Source organism: Macaca thibetana, chromosome 1 (assembly GCF_024542745.1).
Source record: "Macaca thibetana thibetana isolate TM-01 chromosome 1, ASM2454274v1, whole genome shotgun sequence".
Classification (NCBI taxonomy): Eukaryota; Metazoa; Chordata; class Mammalia; order Primates; family Cercopithecidae; genus Macaca; species Macaca thibetana.
In genome coordinates, this window is record NC_065578.1 from 123,726,445 (window position 1) to 123,751,682 (window position 25,238).

At 47.7% G+C, this 25,238-nt stretch overlaps 1 protein-coding gene across 8 annotated transcripts in view; it reads right to left on the reverse strand.

The window, feature by feature from the left end:
• Window positions 1-25,238, reverse strand: part of PI4KB (phosphatidylinositol 4-kinase beta) — a 36,204-nt gene that overhangs the window by 8,383 nt on the left and 2,583 nt on the right. For 3 of the 8 annotated variants that reach the window (XM_050749828.1, XM_050749791.1, XM_050749847.1), the window contains 7 exons: window positions 14,880-15,816; window positions 9,517-9,561; window positions 6,856-7,083; window positions 5,507-5,734; window positions 2,906-3,015; window positions 1,929-2,033; window positions 1,551-1,674 (listed from right to left, as the gene is read on the reverse strand). In XM_050749828.1, coding sequence (XP_050605785.1) covers window positions 1,551-1,674; window positions 1,929-2,033; window positions 2,906-3,015; window positions 5,507-5,734; window positions 6,856-7,083; window positions 9,517-9,561; window positions 14,880-15,816 — 1,777 coding nt within the window. Of the gene's footprint in view, window positions 1-1,550; window positions 1,675-1,928; window positions 2,034-2,905; window positions 3,016-5,506; window positions 5,735-6,855; window positions 7,084-9,516; window positions 9,562-14,879; window positions 15,817-24,955; window positions 25,129-25,238 lie in introns of all 8 variants that reach the window. The other 5 variants (XM_050749800.1, XM_050749810.1, XM_050749838.1 and 2 more) reach the window with 3 other exon arrangements.

Consider the following 25,238-nt stretch of genomic DNA (forward strand, 5'->3'; position numbering starts at 1 on the left):
CTTTGCCTTAGCAAAATTTTGGTTTTGGCTCACTTCAGTTAGAGATGCTGATTTCTTCAGCCAGGCGTGGTGGCTCACACCTGTAATCCCAGCACTTTGGGAGGCTGAAGTGGGCGGATCACCTGAGGTTGGGAGTTTGAGACCAGCCTGGCTCACATGGAGAAACCCTATGTCTACTAAAAAATACAAAATTAGGCCGGGCGCGGTGGCTCAAGCCTGTAATCCCAGCACTTTGGGAGGCCGAGATGGGCGGATCACGAGGTCAGGAGATCGAGAGACGATCCCGGCTAACACGGTGAAACCCCGTCTCTACTAAAAAATACAAAAAAATAGCCGGGCGAGGTGGCGGGCGCCTGTAGTCCCAGCTACTCGGGAGGCTGAGGCAGGAGAATGGCGTAAACCCAGGAGGCCGAGCTTGCAGTGAGCTGAGATCCGGCCACTGCACTCCAGCCTGGGTGACAGAGCAAGACTCCATCTCAAAAAAAAAAAAAAAAAAAACAAAATTAGCCGGGTGTGGTGGTGCATGCCTATAATCCCAGCTACTTGGGAAGGCTGAGGCAGAAGAATCACTTGAACCTGGGAGGCAGAGGTTGCGGTGAGCCGAGATCGCGCCATTGCACTCCAGCCTAGACAAGAGCAAAACTCCATCTCAAAAAGAAAAGAAATGCTGATTTCTTCAAATGCATATTTTTCTTAGAGACAGGGTCTTACTATGTTGATCAGGCTGGAGTGCAGTGGCTATTCAGTCTCGATCCTTTTACTGATCAGCACAGGAGTCCTGACCTGCTCCATTTCCGACCTGGGCCAGTTCACCCCTCCCTTAGGCAACCTGGTGGTCCCCTGTTCCCAGGAGGTCACCATATTGATGACGAACTTAGCATGGGCACCCAATTGGCATAGCGGACTATAGCCCAGAACTCCTGGGCTCAAGACATCCTCCCGCCTCAGCCTCCTGACTAGCTGAGACTACAGGCCCATGCCAGGGTGCCAGCCCATTTTGGAAGTTTTGATCTAAAAGGCAAACCTAGCACTCTAAAGTTCTGACTTGGAACAGGGCAGGTGCAAGTCACAAAAGGGCCAAAAGAGGCCGCTGTGGAGTTGTTCCTATGGCTATTCTTCCCAGGGGAAAGTTGCCTAGCTTTTCTTTACTCTGCTTTTGTTTTAGACCTGGGCAGGAAGGTGAGAAAAATCTGTGTAGTTACCTCAGGTTGGCTGGAGTTGTGCTGAGTTCCCCTCCTCTCTCTTTTTTTTTTTTTTTTTGACAGAGTCTTGCTCTGTCGCCCAGGCTAGATTGCAGTGGCGCGATCTTGGCTCACTGCAACCTCCGCCTCCTGGGTTCAAGCGATTCTCCTGCCTCAGCCTCCTGAGTAGCTGGGATTACAGGTGCCCGTCACTGTGCCCAGCTAATTTTTGTATTTTTAGTAGAGACAGGGTTTCACCATCTTGGCCAGGCTGATCTTGAGCTCCTGACCTCGTGATCCAACTGCCTCGGCCTCCCAAAGTGCTGGGATTACAGCCACTGTGCCTGGCCTCTCCTTCTCTTCTCTTACCTGCAGTTGCTTCAACACCTGAAAGGCCAGAAGCTCTTGCCGAAGGTCATCCCCACACTTGACAATGACTGACAGGAGCCGCCAACTGGGGAGATGGCCATAGGGGGAGCCCTCTCTGATTCTCCTGTGAGGAGAGAAGTAAAGGGTGTCAAAGGTTGATGCCACGGTGAGGACAAGAGACATAGCTTCCACAAAAAATTCCAAGCAAATGCCCCATAGGGCAAGGACCCAGACAGCCTGCGAGTCTGACAGATTTTTTTGGAGGCTGCGAGTCTGACAGATTTTTTTGGAGGCTGATGGACAATAAAGTTGGTACAGTGAGCCCCTGCAACTGCCTCTGAGCTTTAAGAGGTGTTCAGAGACCCACACCCAACTCACCGTACTTTCTCCTGCCAGGGCTCTTTGAGAGCAACTGCAGAAGGATCTTCTGGGTCTCGTTTGAAGGCTGTCGGGGTATGAGCCAGCTGTTCCGAAAGGCGCCGGCTGTGAGGAAAAAAATACATCATTTGCTTGGAGGAGCTACCCACAAGCCCCATGCCATCTATACTGACATTTCCTGCACTGTCTCCTGGATTCTGGGCACACTAAGATAGGAACCCAGGCTGAACGGGACTCATGGAAGAAAACATAACCAGTGACACCTTTTTGCTAACTTAGTGATTGTAGTCATGTTAAAATTAAGATTACCAGGCACTCCATATTCCTCTATCAAGACTGATTCAGAATGGGTGTCTCTAGAATCTGCATTTTTTTTTTTTTTTTTGGACAGAGTTTTGCTCTGTCTCCCAGGCTGGAGTGCAGTGGCATGATCTCGGCTCACTGCAAGCTCCACCTCCCAGGTTCACATCATTCTCCTGCCTTAGCCTCCCGAGTAGCTGGGACTACAGGCGCCCACCACCACACCCAGCTAATTTTTTGTGTGTATTTTATTAGTAGAGATGGGGTTGCACTGTGTTAGCCAGGAGTCTCGATCTCCTGACCTTGTGATCCACCCACTGCGGCCTCCCAAAGTGCTGATATTACAGGTGTGAGCCACCGCACCTGGCCTAGAATCTGCATTTTCAACAAGGCCTCCTTCCTCCCTCTGGATTCTGACAAACAGTCGCTTTGAGACCACACTTTGAGACACACTGCTCGAACTCTTCCTGGGGTGCTTTTTTTTTTTTTTTTTTTTGAGATGGAGTCTCGCTCTGTTGCCCGGGCTGGAGTGCAGTGGTGCCATCACGGCTCACTGCCAGCTCCGCCTCCTGGGTTCATGTCATTCTCCTGCCTCAGCCTCTCGAGTAGCTGGGACTACAGGCGTCCGCCACCACGCCCGGCTAATTTTTTTGTATTTTTAATAGATCTGGCCATACCGGATGTCCCCTGCTGCAATGAACACAGGCTCCTTGCTCTCCTGGCTAGTGATGCTGTCCACAGAGAACTGGGAGATGTTGTCACAGCTGTTGGTGTGCACTTCGGGGAGCTGGAGATAGCAGGGGAGTGCTGGTCAGAAGTGCTAAGTATAGGTCTCCTGTCTTTCCCCTCCTGCTTGCTTGCTATCACTGCAGCATGCTCATCCCTCCCTTTCAAACTCTGCTTACACACCATGTTGATTACTTGGACCCCAGGCTGCCCAGAGCAGCATTTCTCAACATGTGAACTACCTGCATCAGAATTACCCGGAATGCAGACTCCCAGGCCCCACCATCAATCTGAATTAGAATTACTGGGAATGGGATCTGAAAGTCTGAATTTTTAACAAGTTCTCCAGAAGACTTCCAATGCACTGAAGTTTGCAAACCACTGCCAGGACCATCACAGGAGCTCAAAATTTCAGCCTCACTGAGAACCCCCCAAGGCTAGGGATGTGTTCTCCCCTAGGGTCCAAAGCAGACCCTCTGCAGACTAGCTTCTGACAGTTTCTTCAATCTAAGTCATTCAATCTTATCTTCTCATCTCTCTCTAACTACAGAATATTCTACCAGACCCCAAGGCCCATGTCAAGTCTCTTCTCTCCTTTATACCAGAGCATTTCTTCTCAATTCCATTTGTCACCTAGTACACACTGCTTTGTTGTATATCTAAATTTTTTTTTTCTTAAATGTCTAATGTCTCCAATTGGACTGTAAACTCAAAGACAGAGATTCTGTCTTTTGGCAGAGTGAAACCTGGCTGTGTGTGTTTTTTTTTTTGTTTTTTTTGAGACAGAGTCTCGCTCTGTTGCCCAGGCTGGAGTACAGTGGCGCGATCTCAGCTCACTGCAAGCTCCGCCTCCCGGGTTCACGCCATTCTCCTGCCTCAGCCTCCCGAGTAGCTGGGACTATAGGTGCCTGTCACCTTGCCCGGCTAGTTTTTTGTTTTTTGGGTTTTTTTTTAGTAGAGATGGGGTTTCACCATGTTAGCCAGGATGGTCTTGAACTCCTGACCTCAGGTGATCCGCCCACCTTAGCCTCCCAAAGTGCTGGAATCACAGGTGTGAGCCACCACACCTGACGCTGGCTGTGTTTTTGGTTTGTTTTGTTTTAAGACAGGGTCTCACTCTGTCGGCCAGTTTGGAAGGCAATGCTGTGATCTCGGCTCCCTGCAGCCTCCGCTTCCCAGATTCAAGTGATTCTTGTGCTTCAGCCTCCCAAGTAGCTGGGATTACAGGTATGCTCCACCACACCCGGCCTTTGTTTTTTTTTCTTTTGAGATGGAGTTTTGCTTGTCACCCAGGCTGAAGTGCAGTGGCGTGATCTTGGTTCACTGCAACCTCTGCCTTCTGGGTTCAAGCAATTCTACTGCCTCAGCCTCCCGATTAGCTGGGATTACAGGCACATGCCACCACGCCTGGCTAATTTTTGTATTTTTAGTGGAGACGGGGTTTCACCATGTTGGCCACACTGGTCTCGAACTCCTGACCTCAGGTGATCCACTTGTCTCATCCTCCCAAAGTGCTGGGATTACAGGCGTGTGCCACTATACCCAGCATAATTTTTCTATTTTTAGTAGAGATGGAGTTTCACTTTGTTGGCCAGGCTGGTCTTGAAATCCTGACCTCAAGCGATCCACCCACCTCGGCCTCCCAAAGTGTTGTGATTACAGGTGTGAGCCACCGCGCCTGGCCAGCTGTGTTAATAGCTCTACATAAAATTCTGCTCTGGCTCTTCATGCCCCAGAATAAAGTCCAAGTTTCTTTCCCCAGCTTATAGGGTCCTTCCTGTAGCCTGGTCCATACCCACGTGTCCAGTCTTATTCTTCACCACTTCTTACCCCACACCTGCACATCACAGCCAGACAAAATTTCTTTCAGTTCCTATAATGGCCCAAGCTCCCTCTTGTCTTCTGGCCTTTGCATGCAGTGTTCCCTCTGTCCAGCAGTCTTTGTCCAGCTAATTCCTACCCATGCTTCCAGCCTTAGCTGAGAGATTACTTCCTCCAGGAAATCTCTTGTGATGCCTGCCCTCAGTCTGGTGCTCCTATAATGTCCTATCCTTTCCACCATGACCTGGCTCTCACCACACAACTACTTGCTTACTGGCCTTGTTCTCTTTCCAGTTACGTCATAAACCCCTTGTAGGCAGGGGCCAAGTATTGTTCACTAGCACACAGCACTCAGGTCCGGCACATAGAAAGCCCTCAATAAATATTTCTTGAATGAATTAATGTATGATTTCTCATCCTCTGTTATTCTATGACAATTTTATACAGGTGTTCAATAAATATTTTCATTAAATTTCCCTCACTCCCCTTGGCCTAGAAGTTCCTCTTTACATTTAAATCTGAATTCTTTCACCAGGAAAACGAGCTCCACCTGAATCTATTCCAGACTAGAGTTGTTCAGAGCTTTCTCCCTCTTACCTCTCACTACCTGCACCACTCATTTGGGTACTTGCCTTACCCCGCCTTGGGATATGCTGCCTTGTTTCCAATATAGTGACAGCTCTTGGAGAAAGCTCCTGTGCCCCCGCATTACCTCCTTGAAGCTTCCTCACCTCCACCTGCAGCTCGCCTATGTCATCCACCGACCAGGCCTCATCATCGTTGTCATAGTTAGGCACAGTGCTGAAGCTGCCAGCTCGCTGCTCATGGGTAATACCACATTCGGGCAAGTTCTCTACGGACCTCGTACTCCGAATTCGGTTCTCAGGGATTCGGGCAGGGACACTGGTGGTGTCAAAGTTTTCACATTCAAGGACTTCCACATAAATCAGGTAGGGAGCCTGGTGAAAGAGTGAGAACAGTATTTGCAACTTACTTCCACCATTCACCCCCAAGTCTCAACTCCGTTAGCAAGGTTCTTCCTGCTGTCCTTTCTCCTAGCTCCAGCCTTCATTCAGTAGTCCCCTGAAACTATGAACAACTGAGCTCCAAAATGTACAGATGATGCATTTGGGCCAAACCACTCTAGACTATCAATTACAGCCTGTAAGGGAGGCCTAGATGCCTCTGTGGGTTTGTCCTGAAGACAGGGCCCAGGGAGCTACAGTGGACAAAAAGACTGGGACAAAGCAGGGTACTGTCCCAAGGAGCATCCCAAACTTCAGTATTTCCTTTGAAAGAAAAATATGGGCCAGGCGCAGTGGCTCATGCCCATAATCCCAGCACTTTGGGAAGACGAGGAGGGTGGATCATGAGGTCAGGAGTTCAAGACCAGCCTCGCCAAGATGGTGAAACCCCATCTCTACTAAAACTACAAAAAGTAGCCAGGCGCGGTGGCAGGTGCCTGTAATCCCAGCTACTCAGGAGGCTGAGGCAGGAGAATCACTTGAACCTAGGCGACAGAGGTTGCAGTAAGCCAAGATTGTGCCATTGCACTCCAGCCTCAGTGACAGAGTAAGACTCCGTCTCAAACAAAAAAGAAGAATCTGAACCATGAATATTCCAGTCAGCATACACATTCAGCTAATTCTCTCCAGTGTGAGTTGGGCATCCTTCTCTCCTTCTGTCTGCTCACTCTGCTCAGAAAAGGTCTTAGAAACAAAATATTTCTCTATGCTTATGGTTGCTGTATCTGGAAAGCTCAAGAGTTATAGAAGGGCTGGAGAAGAGCTACCAAAATGACTATAAGGTGTGGTAAAGAGCAATTCTCCTAAGATACAGCAAGAAGGAAGCTAAAAAGATTAGGTTTCTTTGGTCCAGAAAAACAAAGCCCAAAAAAGGATACAGGAGGGCTCTCAAAATCACAATCGCACTGAGACAGTCATGGTCGACATATGCATCATGAACTATGAAGGGAGACTAGGATGTTGGTGGGGGCATCACTGGTCATACACACAAACCCTGAACAACCATGGGTGAAGAGTCACATCCAGGGTAGGGGTTTGGGCCAGAACCCATCTACCTTGTCCTTGGAGTTGAGGACAACAGCCTGTGTGTGGGGTACACGGACCACGTGGTGGTCAAAGCCAGCAGTGGGCAGCCAGACTCGGGCAGGGAGCTTATGGTTGAGCAGGGAGAGCTCTGAGATCAGCCTCTGTGTTTTCTGCTCTTTGGTGGGGAGTGTGGCCAGCCGCTTGCCGATCGCCATCAGGGACTTGATGAATTCTCTCTCAGGAGCCAGTCGAACAGGCTACAGGGGTTTGGGGTAAGACAAAAGATGGTGAAGAAACCATATAATACAATGGCCCACCCACTCAGTCACTCCTGGACATGCAGGCCGGAGACCCCAGTATCTGGAGAACTTCAAGAAAGGAACTGCTTTTTAGTCTTAGTAGGCGCTTCCACCCACCCTTCACAGCTTGAATTGAGAATAGCCAGCACATTCCTTCCCTACAGGCTATCCTTGAGGGTAAGGGAGGCCGTGAGTCCAGGTAACTAGGATGCACCCCTCTTCTCTTGAACTTGGGTTCCTTAAGGACTGTACCAAGGCTTCAGAGTGAGCAGGGGGACAACATCTGGATAGGTTAGCCAGGGGCACAGAAAGAAGAGCTGCTTACACCTGAATTGTTTCACCCTTCTCAAGAACAGGGTTGTCCCTCTCTCCATCTGGATCCCTGGGCTAGATCTCTGCCGAGGGGCTCTGCCAAGTCCCGCAAGGCTAGAGAAGGGAGCCCCATATCAATATTTCCACTTTCAAAGAGGGAAGATGCTCGTCATTCAAATTACTTCTGTTGATTTCCATGGTATCCCCCTGTCCGTCCCACAATCTCTTACAAGGCGTCAATGCACATGCAGGGGATGGAAAGAGTATGAGCTGATGAGCAGACTTTACATTAATCAAGGAGAAAGAAAAAGCAGATGGAAGGAGGTAGGTGGATGGAGAAAGCAACAGCTCCTTTTAGCCCTTGATGATGGCCCTGAAGGCCTGTCTCTTTTAGTGACTCCTCTTTGGGTCTTCTTCCCCTACCTCTCAGTGACTAGGTTCCCTATATGAATTCCCTGCTGTGAGTTTGGCTCCTTGTGCTGGGCAATTCAGTCATCCTCAGAATGAGCAAGGTTCGTCTGGGAAGTAAGGTGCAGGTGGGGAAAAAGACGGACTCAGCTAGACATGAAGAAGGGCTCTCTTCCCAGTCTAAGCCCTTCTACCGTAAGGGGCATTTTATCAAGATAGCCACCCAACTCCCTATCCCATCTCCCCTCAGCTGGATAAGAACAATCTCTCCTCCTCTTGTAGAAACAGCATTTGACTCACCAAGCCTTTCTCTCCCTTTCCATGTGTCTTGCTTAGTTTCTGGATTGAGAATTTCTATCCTTGCTCCCTTGCACTCTAAAAGAGCTTCTTTTGAAAACTGGGGAGTATCAGATCTACCTCTCCACGTGCAACAGTGCCAGGATTCAAAGGAAAAGCTCATCGTGGCCTTTGCCTCTTGGGAGATGGCTCAGAGTGCCACATAGGGAATGAAAGAGGATGTCTGAATCCTTCAGGAATGCTTTAGGTGACATTGTTGAAAAGAGAAAAAGAAAAGGAAAACAATGGAATTGGGTTTCTAAGGTCCCTGAAAATATCCTGGGTGTTTAATAGAGAAAGAAAATAAGAGGAAATTTGAAGACTCACTTCTTCCTTCATCTGAATCCACTCAGATGGCAACTGATCTCTGTCCCAAGGACCCTCTACCCCAACCAATTCATAATCATCTCAGATTAGAAAAGGCAGAATTCCTTCCCATTCTCAAATCAGCATTTGGGTTAGGGGCCCCTAAGTTACATGAGCATGTTGGAAATGTGACCCCAGGCCTCAAGAGAGAGGCTTTGCCACATGGGAGGAGATAGGAATCATGACTGAAAGGGGATTAGCACAGAACAGAGAAAACTGATTTGATAGACAAATCAAATAGAAAATATAAAAAAAATCATCCAAACTCCCAGAGGTCCTGCATTTCCTCTCACGTCTTTGCCCAGCAACAAGGTCCAAGACCCTGTGGGACCAAAGGGTCATGGGTTAGTCCAGAGGGAACAAGAAAGGAGAGGGGATTATGGAACATCCTGGGCAGTGAGCTGGAAAAAGGGAAGAACTCAGACCTGGAAAAAATGTGGTTGAAGTTAAAAAAGAAAACCAGTTGTGGGGAGGCAAAACTTTCCTTCAAGCCAAGTCCTATTTGTTTTTGGAGTCAGCTCACCAGCACAGGGCCTAACATTTAGAAGATTATTAATAAATAGTTGATAATCTCACGGCAGAAGCCATGGGGAAAGGGTTCTGGGTGGGAGAAACAGGATCCTGGGGGTTTCTGCTAGGCAGTTTTTGGCTCCAATCCAGGAGTGAATTCTACCTCTCTCCCAGCTGTTTGCTCCAGACACTCAGGAGCTGGGGGCTGAGCAGCACTATACTCCAGCTGTCTCTGAGAGAAGGATCAGCTGAGCTCATCTCAGCCTGGGCTCAGGATTTCCACCGCAAAGGTCAGGGAGAGCAGATCTGGGAGGTCTGGGAGGGAGGAGCTGATCTCCCAGGAAGAAAAGGGGCATTTTAACTTCAGCCTTGGCCTGGGGGCTCAGAAGACCTGGGGACGGAGAGGAAATGCGGCCATTGGGGGAGCCTGCCACCCAGTCCCAGCCTGACCCCACTTACGGAACTGAATGAATTATCAATACTCTCGGTGCTGGAGGAGAGCTCCTGGGAAAGGGCCAGAGGGCAAAGGGAGAAGGAGGGGGTGGGAAGGGAGGGGAGAGAGACAAAGGTAAAGAATTTAGCTCCAACTTGGATCGTAACTGCTTCTCTAGTGAAGTTATACCTTTCTGCTTTAATAAAAGAAAGTCAGCTCAGAAATGCTACTTGCCCAGATGCTTGACCACTTGTGGGAGATGCTGGAAGGGCAGCTCAGACTTTAAGGTCAGAAGGACTGAAGAGACAAAGCAGCCTCTGCTTTTCACTTTATTCCCTTCTATTCTCAACTGAGTGGATCTTCCTTCTAGGCCAAAGCTCTAAAACTGGGTCCCTAGGGCAGTAACTGCACTGCCAAGCTTCCCTGCTCTTTTTTTTTTTTACCCACTCAGATGCTCTCAACCAAATCCTTCTCCATGGGGACCACCACAGGACTGAACTTAATAAGCTGCATGGCTCCCATACTGGAAACCCCATGTTCCTCCAGCTTTTTGGAAACCTCAGGGAGGAAGAAAAGTTAAACTTTCAGTGGCAGGTATACCTCTTCTCTAATTAGCCGCATTATCACCCTGGGAAGCTGAATCCTAACCTTGAACCTGTGTGACAAAGAGCATGCTAGACCAATAAGCCCAAAATCTCTGGGCTGGATGCTGATGGGAGAGAAGGATAAATCAATCTCCTATCTACCAAAACTCCTTAGGCTTCCTATCAGGCTATCCACATGACAATCAATATATTACGATTTTTGATATAAGTTGGGGAGTTAGGTCCTAGCTATATCCATCTAGAAAGCTGACTAGCTGGATAGCAGCTGTCCTAGTTCCAGCCCAGAGGATTTATCTAAACATCACCCCATTCCTGTGTCATACATGTCTGTGTGAAAAACAGGAGAAAGAGATGGTGTCAAACTCTCACTCAGCAGCTCTGAGGAAACACTCATGCACAGGGTTCATCCTGGGTTCTGTCCAACATGGTCTACCAGGGCAGGGAACGGGGCAGCACATGTGCACAAATCTAGGTTGGGAGGACGTTGGTGTTGGGGTGTTAGACTTAAAAGACAAAGTCCTAAGAGCTCCCAGGGCAGGAGGGCAATGGTCAGTGAGTTTCTACTCTGAAATCTGCTGAGTAGATTCAAGCATCCACTTGAACTCAATTCCATGGTTTCAGTTCTATTCTAGCTGGAGGTCCTATACTCAGGTCCTTCCTTGAAGAAAGTGGGGAATGGAGCACTTTGAGGGAGAAGCCACACTTGGAAACATGCCCCTAACGCAACAACTCTTCCATTTTGGGTAGAAGGTGGTGGGAGAATTAAGGCAGTGAGGATGTCAGAGTCTATTATGACTTAGTGGTTCTATTTCTACCTATGAGCTGGTTGAAGAAGGAACAGCAGGCAGGATATTGGCTCCCTGAGCAAAGCTCCAGCTGATTCTCACAGACAGGTCCTGTCTGACTCATTAACAGCCCTGGGGGAAGGGAGGTAGATCATGACCTGCTCCTCTCTTCCTACTCCCTGGGCTTGAGTCACTCATACTGAGTCAGCTCCAGGGAGTAAAGATGAAGCAAGAAGCTGACATCACACTACATCAAGCTAGAAGGCCTACTGGGGCTTCCAGTGTGACATGTGGCAGATTCCTCTGTACAAAGGTTGCAGTTCTGAAAAGACAAAGCTAATCTACTAACAGTGTCATTATGTGGGGGAGGGTGTGGTACCTAAATCACTCTCTCCTCTTAGCTCCCCCATTCTATACCAAAATATTTGCCATTTGGTTACAAATGGGAGGACAAACTGCCTGAGCAGAGTTCCCCAACTAGGCTGACAAAATGGCTTTGAAGGGGCAGGCTTTGAGGAGCAATGGTGGAAAATGTGAAAAATCAGCGCAAAGCCTTCTGACTGTGGGAGACAGTGTAAAGGATTCCTCATAGTAAGAAAGAGAACACTGTGAGAGCTGAGCAGAGAACAGCTCTGCAGGGAGACCATGGGCAGGAAGAGAACTGTACATGCTGACCCTGAGCCTCTTCTTTGAGGCCCAACCTCACCCTTGGGAGCTCCTCTACCACTGGTGGGAGCATAGTATTAAACTCAGAACCTAAAAGGAAAGCAAGAGACTGGAAGCAGAGTGTTAGGGTCTACCTAGAGATTCTCCTAAAGTATCTCTACTCAGGCGTTAATTATGTGCCTCATTTTAGTAAGCTGTATACTTCCTGCTTATGGCAGAAAACAATTTTTTCAAGAGAGTCACAAACTAAACAGTTTCCTAGATACTGAGGTTTTCATTATTACTTTACACGTTCCTAGAGGGGAGGATAACATTTTATCCCCCAACCTCCACAGCCTCTAGCACATGGCTTTGCACACTGTACAAGGTCAATAACTACATGTTGAGTGAATGAATGTTACATGAAAGGGAAGAAGGATGAGTAAACGGAAAACCAGTTCCTTTGGTATTTAGGGGACAAAGGCCTTGACAGACATATCCTCAAAATGCCAAAGGGGCTGGGTCCAGTCACTCATGCCTGTAATCCCAGTGACTTGGGAGGCTGAGGCGAGAGGATCACTTAAAGCCAGGAGTTTGAGACTAGCTTGGGCAACACAGCAAGACCTCATCTTTACAAAAAAAATTTTTTAAATTAGCCAGATGTGGTGGTACACAGCTGTAGCCCCAGATACTTGGGAGGTTAAGGTGGGAGGACTGTTTGAGCCCAGGAGTTAAAGGCTACAGTGAGTTATGACTGTGCCATTGCACACCAGCCTGGGCAAGAGCAAGACCCTGTTGCAACAAAAAGGGCGGACAGACAGATGGACGGGTGGGCAAAAGGAAGGACAGACGGACGGACAGACGGAAGGAAGGAAAAGGGTTGGGAGAGACCCCTGTGCTGAAGACTCTAATGCTTAGAAACCTAGTGATATTCATGTTTCTCTCTGTCTCTTTCTTGCTCTCCCATTTTCTGAGGAGCCATAGTGAATTCAGGTATTTCATTCCGTCAGTATCAGATAACACTGGAGTGCCTGGGAACATAGTATCTCCTTCCTTTCCTGCATCTAGTGACCCAAGATAAGGAGTCAGGTTGGAAAGAATGGCAGCTACAGAACCCACCCTAAATGATATAAGTATTCACCTAATACCTGCCTCTCAGTGCCATCCATAATCCTATCCTGGAGTGGGAGTTAGATGCAAGGAAAGAGGGACCAAGGATCAGCAGAGTAAGAAAAGTCCTGAGGCCTCAGCTTTTCTGGTCCTAAGACGAGCACTACAAAATGGATACAGAGAAAAGCCAAGCCTGACAAGAGGCACCAAGGAATTCACTTCCAGCTGCTCACCCTCTGCTACAGGTTTGACCCCAAGATGGGACAGCTATCCAACCCTTCATGTTCCACCAGAATCTGGATGACTCTTCTTGTTCTGCAGCAACTTCCCTTCATGACCCAGGGCTCTGCTGCCAAGCTCAACCAGAAATGAAAATGGTCCATTCTAGCTCTGACAACAGTTTTGGCTTTGCCTGTGCATGGATGTGGAAGCTTAGATGGCCATAGACTGGGCCGTTCTTCCCCACATGGCTTCTGACAGCTGGGGACCTCGGGAAGTACATATTGAGAAATAACCAAGGCAGTTCAGCTGAATGATTATGAGCACCAGCTAGAGATTTGAGTCCTGGTCTGACATTCACTAGTTGAGGGACCTTGGGCAAAACATCTAATCTTTCTAAGCCTCAGTTTCCTCGTTGGTAAAATAATACCTGTCTCTCAGCATGGTTGTGAGGATTAAATGTAAAGTACTTGGCAAGATGCCTGGCACATAAGTGCTGAATAAATGTTAGCACTTTTAACTTTACCATTATTAAATTATCCTAACAAAATTCCATATTTCCAGAGAGCAGGCTCTATAGTTTCCCTCCCTCTTCCTTTTCTCTAGTCACTCTGACTTCCCTCTATTTGAAAGAAGTCCCATTGTATCAAAAATGTGGGTGGGTTATATGTCCCACAGAGGCAGATGCCAGGACCATAGCTATATGCATTTTTCAAAAAGTGCAAATTCCTACTTTTTTTCTCCCTTCTTGTCTAGGCTGGGCTGGAAGCCAGGATGGGAGCCTGGCCAATGGTGAGTCAGAGAGGAGGACTGGAGCACCATTGTCTGGCTGGGACACCAGGTCACTGACACTTGGTAGTTCACTGGGCAGCTTTCTCTGCTATCCGTCCAGATGTGGAGTGAAAAGTGGGTATAACCTATTCATGTGGCCATCTCTTCCCTGCTCTGTATCCTAAATTATACCTCCAACTGCTGTTGTAGCTTCCTCTTTTTCCCAGCCTCCAGGTCCTTGACTAGGCACTAGATTTACTTTATACTAAGAGTGCTTTCTCTTCCCTTTGTGCTTCTCCCAAATGGTATGGGAAAGATACCAGCAAGGCACTCTTTCCCACAAGGAAAGGCAGGCAATAAAGGCATTCTCCAGATACCTCAGTGATAGAGAATGAACCTTACACTTATGTCAACAAAAGGTAGGATCTTCAGGGGGTAGTGAAAAGGGATTAGATTGTGAGTAGGAGTGGCCAGGAGAATGAAGCTGATATTTTATCTAACATCTCCCCTACCCCAGCACACACAAAGACAATAGCACCCTTTCTTTTCCCACAGATGCTTCTCTGAGAGGCTCTGGTAGCTATCTCAAGTCTCAGGTCAGGGTGTGGAGGGCTTCTGCCACAGTTCTCATTAACACAGTAGGTGTTAATGGAATGGCAGTTTGTTTATTCATTCGAGACAGAGTCTCACTCTGTCGCCCAGGCTGGAGTGCAGTGGCGCGATCTCTGCTCATTACAACCTCTGCCTCCCGGGTTCAAGGGATTATCCTGTCTCAGTCTCCCAAGTAGCTGGGATTACAGGCACCCGCCACCATGCCTGGCTAATTTTTGTATTTTTAGTAGAGGCGGGATTTTGCCATGTTGGCCAGGCTGGTCTCAAACTCCTGACCTTGTGATCTGCCTGCCTCAGCCTCCCAAAGTGCTGGGATTACAGGTGTGAGCCACTGCGCCTGGCCAGTGCAGTTTAATAAAAATGATTTGGGGCACCATCAGGAGCATCAGCCTTGCCATTACCTATATGACCTGAGGCAACTCACTTTTCTCTCTCTGGGTCTGAGTTCTTCCTTTGTAAACTAAGGCAGTCAAAATACATGAATTCTAAGGTCTTTCCATTTTAACATTCCATGCTTTTATCAGTGAAATGAAACAGAGGGAGGACAGAAAGAACAGCATGACCCTGTGTGTATATAGAAGGCATCCTGTCTCCATGAAGCCCTCTGCCACCTTTTGTCTCTGGCCCTCCCCAGAATTTTACCTCATCCTCATTCTCCACTTTAGGGTTGCTGGCTGTTCGTTTCAAGTTGCTGCTGAGACTTATGCTGGCAGTGGCATCTGACTTAGAGCGCTGGTGAGTCCTTTTGGAGGGAGACAGCCCTGTGTCAGGGGCCGGGCTCAAGGAGGGCAGCTCCCTCTTCCTGTGAGCTGGCTTTAGCTCATCTGAAAGGATCAGCTTCCGTAGCTTGGTCCCACGGGAGTGTCGCTGAGTGGAAATGTGCATGTCTGAAGAGTAGGCCCCAAGCAACAGGGCACACTGGAGGGAAAAGTTAATGCTCTGGCGGCAACGGTGGACTATGTAGGGCTTAATGGCATCACCCACGTCCTCATCCATGTGGATGTACATGTTAAGCAACTGGGGTAGATAGAAGTCCACGTCCTCATTGCGAAAGCAGAAGAGCCGGTTGCCGATGTAGGCTTGTACTCCAGGCTCCTTGGAGTTATACAGGTATGAAATGGCCATGGAGATGTCAAACAGTTTTGACTCAAACAGCCTCAGGAGCCAAGACTGTTTAGCTGAGTTGTTCTGCCGCCGTCTTCTTGCTCCTTTGGCTGTGCCTGAGGCCACTGTGGCCCCCATCTCATCTTCCTCCTCCCTGATCTGGGCAGGTGGATCATCTAGGCAACGGATCTCACTGTCCACACCATCCCCATTGACCAACTCCAGTGGGGTGCCTCTGCTAGAGACTGCCACGCCTCCACGCAAAAGCTTGACCTTCTCCAACACCTCCTGGCAGGCCTTCTGGGCCACCTCAGGATCAATCACTGATAATTCCCCGACCCCCTCCGTGATGACACTTAGCAGGGACCCCCCATTATTCCCTGGTGGGCCAGAAGTGGGCTCAGAAGTTGGCTTCAGGGGGGCAGGCTCCACTACTGTATCTCCCATGGCCACAGCCAGACTTCGAGCTTCCAAGCTACAGGAAGAGGGAGGGAGAAAAGAACAGAAAGGGAGATACATACACACACTGGTTAGTGGTACCATCCTCAGGTCTTCCCTTTGCTATGACACCTTCCCAGGCACCTCCTCTTTTTGTCTTCCTGGACTCCTTCAAAATCAGATAAGAAGACATCTCCTAGGAAGCTTTCCTGACTACTTCCACTTCTGATTACATTACTCATCATTCCTCCTGTACTTAGTTACTCAGCTTAGCCTCTGTTCTTAGCTTATATATGTGAAATGTTGTTTTGTATAGGTTGTATTTATATAGATTTACAAATTCTTTTTTTTTTCTTCAGCCAAGGTCTTGCTCTGTTACCCAGGCTGGAGGGCAGTTGCACAATCTGGGCTCATTGCAACTTTGACCCCTGGGCTCAAGCAAGCCTCCCACCTCAGCCTCCCAAGTAGGTGCACACCACCATGCTTGGCTTATTTTTAAAATTTTTCATCTTATTGTTTTTGAGACAAGGTCTTGCTCTGCTGCCCAGGCTGGAGTGCAGTGGCACGATCAGAGCTCCCTGTAGCCTTGATTTTCTGGGCTCAAGCAATCCTCCCACCTCAGCTTCCCAAGTATCCAGGACTACACACATGTGCCACCATGCCTGCTTAATTTTTTAAATTTTTCTGTAGAGACAAGGTCTCACTATGTTGCCCAGGCTGGTCTTGAACTGAGCTCAAGCAATCCTCCCTCCTCAGCCTCCTAAAGTGTTGGAATTACAGGCACAAGCCACCATGCCTGGTGATTTACAGATTCTTTGGGTAGACTGAGAAGCAATTCAGGTGTTATTCCCTTGTTCCCTAACTCTTCAAATACTTTTCTATCCGCTTGCTCTTCCTGTCTCCCTTTAAATGCCTGCTATAACCTTTTTCTTTTCCTCTTTAGACTATATTTCATTACTCATATAACATTCTACAAACAGGTCCTGTGCATCTCGAACCTTTATTTTTGTTTTAGAGACAAGTCTTGCTCTGTTGCCCAGGCTGGAGTGCAGTGGCGTGATCATAGCTCACTGTAACCTTGAACTCCTAGGCTCAAGGCATCCTCCTGCCTTAGCCTCCCGAGTAGCTAGGACTACAGGTGTGTGCCATCATGCTCAGCTAATTAAAAAAAAAAATGTTGTGTACAGATGGGGTCTTGCTGTGTTGCCCAGGCTAGCTTTGAACTCCTGGCCTCAAACAATTCTCCCACCTCAGCCTCCCAAAGCACTAGGATTACAGGCGTGAAACACCATGCCCAGCCATCTTTATTTAATATTAAAATCTTGGCTGGGCGTGGTGGCTCACGCCTGTAATCCCAGCACTTTGGGAGGCTGAGGTGGGCAGATCACAAGGTCAAGAGATCGAGACCATCCTGGCCAACATGGTGAAACCCCGTCTCTACAAAAATACAAAAATTAGCCAGGTGTGGTGGTGGGTGCCTCTAATCCCAGCTACTCGGGAGGTTGAGGCCAGAGAATCACTTGAACCTGGGAGGTGGAGGTTGCAGTGAGCTGAGACTGCGCCATTGCACTCCAGCCTAGAGACAGAGTGAGACTCTGTCTCAAAAAAAAAAAAAAAAATTAAAGTATTTATATATTTTTCTAGTTACAGGTATTTTTTACCTTCCCTTTTAAACTCAAAGCTCCCAGAAAATAAAGGCCAGCAAATATCATGCCAGGCTTCACTTAGAAGAAGGCAGCTCTAAAACAACTATCATCAACCCTGAAGAAGCTGTGCCATTTCTCTGGTTGTCTGACGTCATGACATCACACCCTCTTTCTCCAGTGCTGTGGCTGCTGACATATAATGGAAAGAGCTCTGGACTTGAAGGCAAATAGGCTGGGGTTCAAAATCCTCATTCAGCCTTTTAGAAATGTGCAACTTATGCAAGCCATGTATCCTCAACTGCAAATTGGGAAAAAACACTGCCTTCTCATTGTTGCTGTGTGGAACAAATACCATCACGTGTACGAATGAATCTAGCACAGTCTTTGGTACATAATAGTACTCAATAAATGCTAGTTGAGGCTGGGGGCAGTGGCTCATGCCTGTAATCCCAGTACACTGGGTGGCCGAGGTGGGTGGATCACTTTGAGGTCAGGAGTTCAAGACCAGCAAGACTCTGTCTCAAAAAAAAAAAAAGACAAAAAGAAAAAGAAATGCTAGTTGAATCCTCATCACCTAAAAGATTACTAACCAGTGTGTGTGTAACATAGAACTTATATTGTTCTATGAGGGAAGCAAAGAGTTCCACTGTTTGAGAATCTTCCAAAAATACTTATGACATTATGACAGCTTTCTCTGCCCCAATACCACTCCCCCCACTGTCATACAAACATTCTAACAACTGGAGGGGCTGTGAAAAGGCAAAAAGAAATCAGGCTAGGACTTATAGATCTAGGCCTTCCAAAGAACAGGGAGGAACAGGAGTCACAAAACAAAGAACACCTCCTCTAGAGAAACTGTTGGAAGTTCAGTGAAGGAACACTGCTGACCAAAGACACTGCTCTGCAAGAGCAATCCTTCAGGGCCTCACCAAATCTGGAATCAGTGCAGAACAGGGGGAAATTTCATCAGATCAACCTGGCTCCAGAATCTGACTATAGCTAACAAAGGACTCAGAGGTCTCTTCACAAAAATACTAATAGAGTGAGTCTAAGACACACTCAAGAGCACGAGCAAGAGGAAGAATTTTGTAGAGTTGGAATACAGGTAATTTCCAAATATTAGTGACATCACCTTCAACACTGGTGACGCTGGATGCAAATACTTTGGGTAGGTGGAATAAGGAGGCCTAGAGATTCTTTAGTCCCTCTGGGAGGCAGTTTTCCACCACTACCCTTCCAGTGTCTATTCTTGTACCTCTGAAATGTTAAGGTTACTTTTTTTTTGAGACGGAGTCTTGCTCTGCTGCCCAGGCTGGAGTGCAGTGGCGCAATCTTGACTCACTGCAAGCTCCGCCTTCTGGGTTCACGCCATTCTCCTGCCTCAGCCTCACAAGTAGCTGGGACTACAGATGCCCGCCACCACGTCTGGCTAATTTTTTGTATTTTTAGTAGAGGCGGGGTTTCACCGTGTTAGCCAGGATGGTCTTGATCTCCTGACCTCGTGATTCGCCCGCATCAGCCTCCCAAAGTGCTGGGATTACAGGCATGAGACACCGCACCCGGCCCAAGGTTACTATTCACTGCCCATTATCATATAGTCCAGCTTCCTGCCTCCCAGCAGTCACCACTAAAGTTTTGCAGAAAGATGGATGGGGAACTCTTCTGTTCTCAGAGAACACCAAAAAAGGCTATTTCTGTTTCTTTCTGCCAACTCTGCCAAGCAAGTTCATTCCTGAATTTAATATCCCTGATGCAGCTTGAGCTTGGTATTGGTAAGAAGGTGGCAACTCTTTCACTATGCTCTCTCCCGAAATTAGGTAGTGCCCTCTGAGCAGTAGACCCAGCATGGCTGCCCATGTGGCTATGTCTCTACTCGCAACTATGAGTTGCACGGGAATAATAAGAAGGAAGCTTTAATCATTCCCTGCCACGCCTTCATAGGGCACTCTCATCAGAGGGTCACTGATTCAACTGGGACCACTACCTTTTAGGTCTGCTTAGAAACTCATGTGATAGCCTCAATCATCTTAAACAATCAACTTCTTTTTCTCAGTCTCTATGGTTGGTACATCCTTTCCTCTCCCTCTATTCCACAGACTTTTAAGTCACTGAAAGCTCATAGAAGTCCACTTTTCAAAACTTTCAGGGGAAATACAGTTCAGACATTCTCCCACATATAGTGTCTCAGACCTCACTAGAAAATTTAGCAGATGCCTGCCTCAATTAACTATGATTGGGATTATTACCAGCACCAGGAAGGCAAATAAGGATACTATCACCTCTTTTATCTCACAGGCAAAAGAAAAACTCCCAGGGCTCAGCTAAGAATCACATCACAGTATTCAGAGGATTTTGCTACGGAACAGACTCTCCCTCCCGGCAGCTTTTACTCCTCAGGGAGCCAGACAATGTTGAGAGCTGCAGGAAAAACAGACTCCTCTCCTACATAAGCAGCTCTGCCACTAGAAACCACCCAACTGGAGCTGGGCCTCTTCCCTGGCCTCTCAGGAACCCAGGCACTGCCTGCATCTGAAGCAAGTCATATAGAGAAGAAGGTGTTAAAGGGAATAGGGTTAAATTGCTTTAGTTATTTACTATTTTATTACTATTATTTTTATTTTACTTTATTTATTTTTTTTTTTTGAGACAGAGTCTCGCTCTGTTGCCCTGGCTGGAGTGGAGTGCAGTGGCACAATGTCAGCTCACTGCAACCTCCGCCTCCTGCGTTCAAGCGATTCTCCTGCCTCAGCCTCCCAAGTAGCTGGGATTACAGGCACCCACCACCATGCCCGGCTAATTTTTGTATTTTTTGTAGAGACGGGTTTCACCACGTTGGCCAAGCTAGTCTCAAACTCCTGACCTCAAGTGATCCGCCTGCCTCGGCCTCCCAAAGTGCTAGGATTACAGATGTGAGTCACCGTGCCTGGCCTTATGTTTTATTTTTTTTGAGACAGGGTTTCACTCTGTTGCCCAGGCTGGAGTGCAGTGGCATGATCTCAGCTCACTGCAACCTCCACCTCCCAGGCTCAAGCAATTCTCATGCCTTAGCTTGAGTAGCTGGGATTACAGGCATGCACCACCATGCCCAGCTAATTTTTGTATTTTTAGTAGAGATGGGGTTTCACCATGTTGGCCAGGCTGGTCTTGAACTCCTGGCCTCAGACTCCCAAAGTACCCGCCTCAGCCTCCCAAAGTGTTGGGATTACAGGCGTGAGCCACTGTTCCTGGCCTATTTTTTTTTTCTTTTTTTTTGAGACAGGGTCTGGCTCTGTTGCCCAGGGTGTGGTGCAGCGGTGAGATCATAGCTCACTGCAGTCTCCACTTCGTGGGCTCAAGTGATCCTTCCACCTCAGCCTCCCGAGTAGCTGGGACTACAGGCACTCACCACCACACCCAGCTAATTTTTATATTTTTTTGGTAGAGACGAGGTCTCGCCATGTTGGCCATGCTGGTCTCAAACTCCTGGGCTCAAAGTGATCTTCCCGGCTCAGCCTCCCAAAGTGCTAAGATTATAGGTATGAGCTACCACACCCAGCCTGCTTTAGCAATTTAAATAATAAAAGATGGCCAGCGCAGTGACTCACCCCTGTAATCCCAGCACTTTGGGAGGCCAAGGCGGGCGGATCACCTGAGGTCGGGAGTTCCAGACCAGCCTGACCAACATGGAGAAACCTCCTCTCTACTAAAAATAAAAAATTAGCTGGGCTTGGTGGTGCATGCCTGTAATCCCAGCTATTCGGGAGGCTGAGACAGGAGAATCCCTTGAACCCGGGAGGCGAAGGTTGCAGTGAGCTGAGATCATGCCATTGCACTCCAGCCTGAACAACAAGAGCGAAACTGTCTCAAATAATAATAATAATAGTAGTAATAACAATAAATAGGCTAGGCATGGGTAATCCCAGCACTTTGGAAGGCCGAGGTGGGTGGATCACAAGGTCAAGAAATCGAGACCATCCTGGTCAATATAGTGAAACCCCATCTCTACTCAAAAGACAAAAATTAGCTGGACGTGGTGGCGCACGCCTGTAGTCCCAGCTACTCAGGAGGCTGAGGCAGGAGAATCGCTTGAACTCGGGAGGCGGAGGTTGCAGGGAGTCCAATCGTGCCACTGTGTGCTCTCCACCCTGGCGACAGAGCAAGATTCCATCTCAAAAAAAAAAATGGGAAAGGGATTCTCCAAAACCAAGATCCAGATATGGTTCTCAACATCAGTTCATTCATTTTCTTCAATTTTTTTAATTTAAAAAATTGTTTTATAGACACAGGGTCTCGCTCTGTTGCTCAGGCTGGTCCTGAACTCCTTGCCTCAAGCAATCGACCTCCCAAAGTGCTGGGATTACAGGTGTGAGCCACCATGCCCAACCTGGTTCATTTATTTTTGAATGCCAAGAAAATATGCCTCTGTGGGCATATTTTTACATTACAGACGTGGTAGCTCTCGCCTGTAATCCCAGCACTTTGGGAGGCCAAGATGGGCAGATCACGAGGTCAGGAGATCGAGACCATCCTGGCTAACACGGTGAAACCCTGTCTCTACTAAAAATACAAAAAATTAGCCGGGCTGGTGGTGGGCGCCTGTAGTCCCAGCTACTCGGGAGGCTGAGACAGGAGAACGGTGTGAACCCGGGAGGTGGAGCTTGCAGTGAGCCGAGACTGCACCACTGTACTCCAGCCTGGGCAACAGAGTGAGACTCTCTCAAAAAGAAAAAAAAAATGCCTTTGAGGGTAACTGTTATAAAGGAAGTGAAAGGACTAGAAAGCAAAAGAAAAAGTGAAGGAAAAAGTCCTGTATTCAACAGCCTTCCCCTTCTAAGTCAGAGGAATAAGAAAAAGTGACAGAAGACAATCTAAATTTTTAATATTAAATGACTCCTATGGCCTTCAAGGGAGTTCAGACAACTGAGGCTCTACGCTTCACACTGGGAACCTAAATTCTCCTTCCAGTTAGACTGGAAGGGAAATGGAAGAGGCCGCCCTTGTTCCACAGCCTAACAGCTGGCCCCTAGGAAAAGGGGGTGGAAGATGGGAAGTGTTGACAACTGACTGAGTTCCACAGCTCCCAACTGGGCAAAGCAGGGAATTCTGGTCTGAGTGACAAGGAATTGTTACAGGTCAGGCAGAGCAGCAGCTGGAGAAAACAGAGAAGATATACACTTATATTGGTTAACCTAGCTCCCCATTTCCTATCACCTCGAAAGATTCTAGGCAAACAACTTTCTACTCGCCTCCACTGAAGGACTTATTGGATCAGTCTCTGCTAGGACAGAATGGTAAAGAGCCCCCAAATCAATCCCCTCACCCAGTTAATCACCACTCTCTTTTGCAAATCTTTTTCCATGGACTAGATAAATATGGATTGGTTTGAGCCAATTCTGATATTTTTATGTTTTTATATTTTCATATAATGGCTTTAAGAGATCATCTGATATAGTGCCCTGCTTCCAAGCAGGCAGGCAGGCTCAATTTTCCTCCTTTTAAAGCATCCTTTATTTCCCTACCCCTTGCTTTTTTTTTTTCCTTTTTCTTTTTTAAGAGACAGGCTCTTACTCTGTTGCCCAGGTTGGAGTGCAGTGGTGGAATCATGGCTCGCTATATGATTTCTGGTTGGGGATGCTTCCAAGGAGGAAAGCTTCTTCCTGGCCTCAAGCTATCCCCACTTGGGCCTCCCAAAGTGCTGAGATTACAAGGCATGAGCCACCACAATAGACTCTGCTATCCTTTTTTTATACATCTTATAATCCTCTGAGATGGATCCACAAGAGATGGAAAAACAGGTAAGGAAACCAATATCTGACATTCATTCTACAAGGTGAATTAAGAGAGACTGTCAAAAATTAATGGAAAAGAAAGAGAGGTTCAAATATAGTAAATATTATTTAAAGTTACACAGGTGTCCAGTAGAAGAAATAAAAACAATTACATAATTATGTAAATGAGGGGTATATCCTCTAAAGCTAAATCCTTGTTTGTAACAATAAGTAAAGAAATAGAGGAACAAACAGCCAGGCGCAGTGGCTTGTGCCTATAATCCCAGCACTCTGTGGGGCTGAGGTAGGTGGATCACCTGAGGTCAGCACTTTGTGACCAGCCTGGCCAACATGGTGAAACCCCGTCTCTACTAAAAAATACAAAAAATTAGGCAGGCGTGGTGGCGGGTACCTGTAATCCCAGCTACCTGGGAGGCTGAGGCAGGAGAATCACTTAAACCTGGGAGGCGGAGGTTGCAGTGGGCCGAGATCGCTGTAATCCCAGCACTCTGGGAAGCCAGGGCGGGTGGATCAACTGAGGTCAGGAGTTCGTGACAAGCCTGGCCAACATGGTGAAACCCCATCTCTACCAAAAAAGGAAAAAAATTAGCCAGGTGCGGTGGTGGGCATCTGTAATCCCAGCTACTCGGGAGGTTGAGGCAGGAGAATTGCTTGAACCCAAAGGCAGAGGTTGCAGTGAGCCGAGATCCTGCCACTGCACTCTAGCCTGGGCGACAGAGTGAGACTCCATCTCAAAACAAACAAACAAAAACAACAACAACAACAAAAAAAAACCCCAAAAAAACAAAGAAACAGAGGAACTAGCATTTTATCTAAAGCTATAGTGACAACCTTCAGAACACTGAGATAATTAAAGAGGTTAACTCTGTGAGAACAGGAATAGGGATGAACAGAAACAGGACTGTTGTTTTTCTTCATAAACTCTTTGAGTACCATTGGATTTGTTACCAAATGCATGCATTCCTTCAAAAAAAATTTTTTTTGAGATGGAGTCTCACTCTGTCACCCAGGCTGGAGTGCAGTGGCGCCATCTCAGCTCACTGCAACTTCCGCCTCCCAGGTTCAAGCGATTCTCTGCCTCAGCCTCCCGAGTAGCTGGGATTACAGGCACACGCCACCACATCTAGCTAATTTTTGTATTTTTAGTAGAGACGGAGTTTCACCATGTTATCTCGAACATGCCAGGCTGGTCTCCAACTCCTGACCTCAAGTGATCCGCCCACCTCGGCCTCCCCAAGTGCTGGGAATACAGGCATGAGCCACGGTGCCAGGCCCAAAAATAATTTTTAAAGAGAGGTTGCTCCTCAAAAGAGACTCCATATCATCTTTGGCTGCCTGTTCTGCTGTTGAGGAGTACCTCCTCAAGTCTTAAGGTCTAATTCAAACCTTCCTTTAAGGATGTCTCAACTCATCTCTCCCCTTTGACCTCAATGGTAAAGGTAGAGATTGAGCACTCCTTTTTCCTTATAGAAACTCAGGGCCCGGCAGTGAAGCCAGCTCCAGCCCTACCAGGATCCAGGTAAATGCTGACACAAGGCCCAAGAGAGTGCGGGCATTAGAGGAGAGGGCATTCTCAAGCAACTAGCAGGAGGGTAGGGAAGGCAGTGGTCTCATGGTAGTTAAGTCAATATTGATTCAGGCTGAGAACTCTGTGCTGAGCCATGGAGCTGGTATAAGCAGATTCCAGCCAGATAGCCCAAGCCAGCTCTGGGAGCCACTACTGGAACAGACAGATGGCAAAGAAAGCAGCCTGCGCACTCACCTCTCTCTGAATTGTTCCTCCCTACTGCGGGTCCCAAATACACTTGGACTGGGTCCCCTCTTGTCCCATGCCAATTATTGAAGGGTTCCTCCCAAATCTCTTCCCCAAATCAAGGAATCTCAATTTGCTGCTTTGCATGGTGTTCAGCATTCTCATGGAGTGTGGACCCAACTCTAAGAAGAAAGCAGGGAAACGAGAGCAAATACGATTTCTGGTTGGAGATGCTTCCAAGGAGGAAAGCTTCTTCTCCTTTTTTCTTTTTTTTTTTCCCCCTGAGACAGAG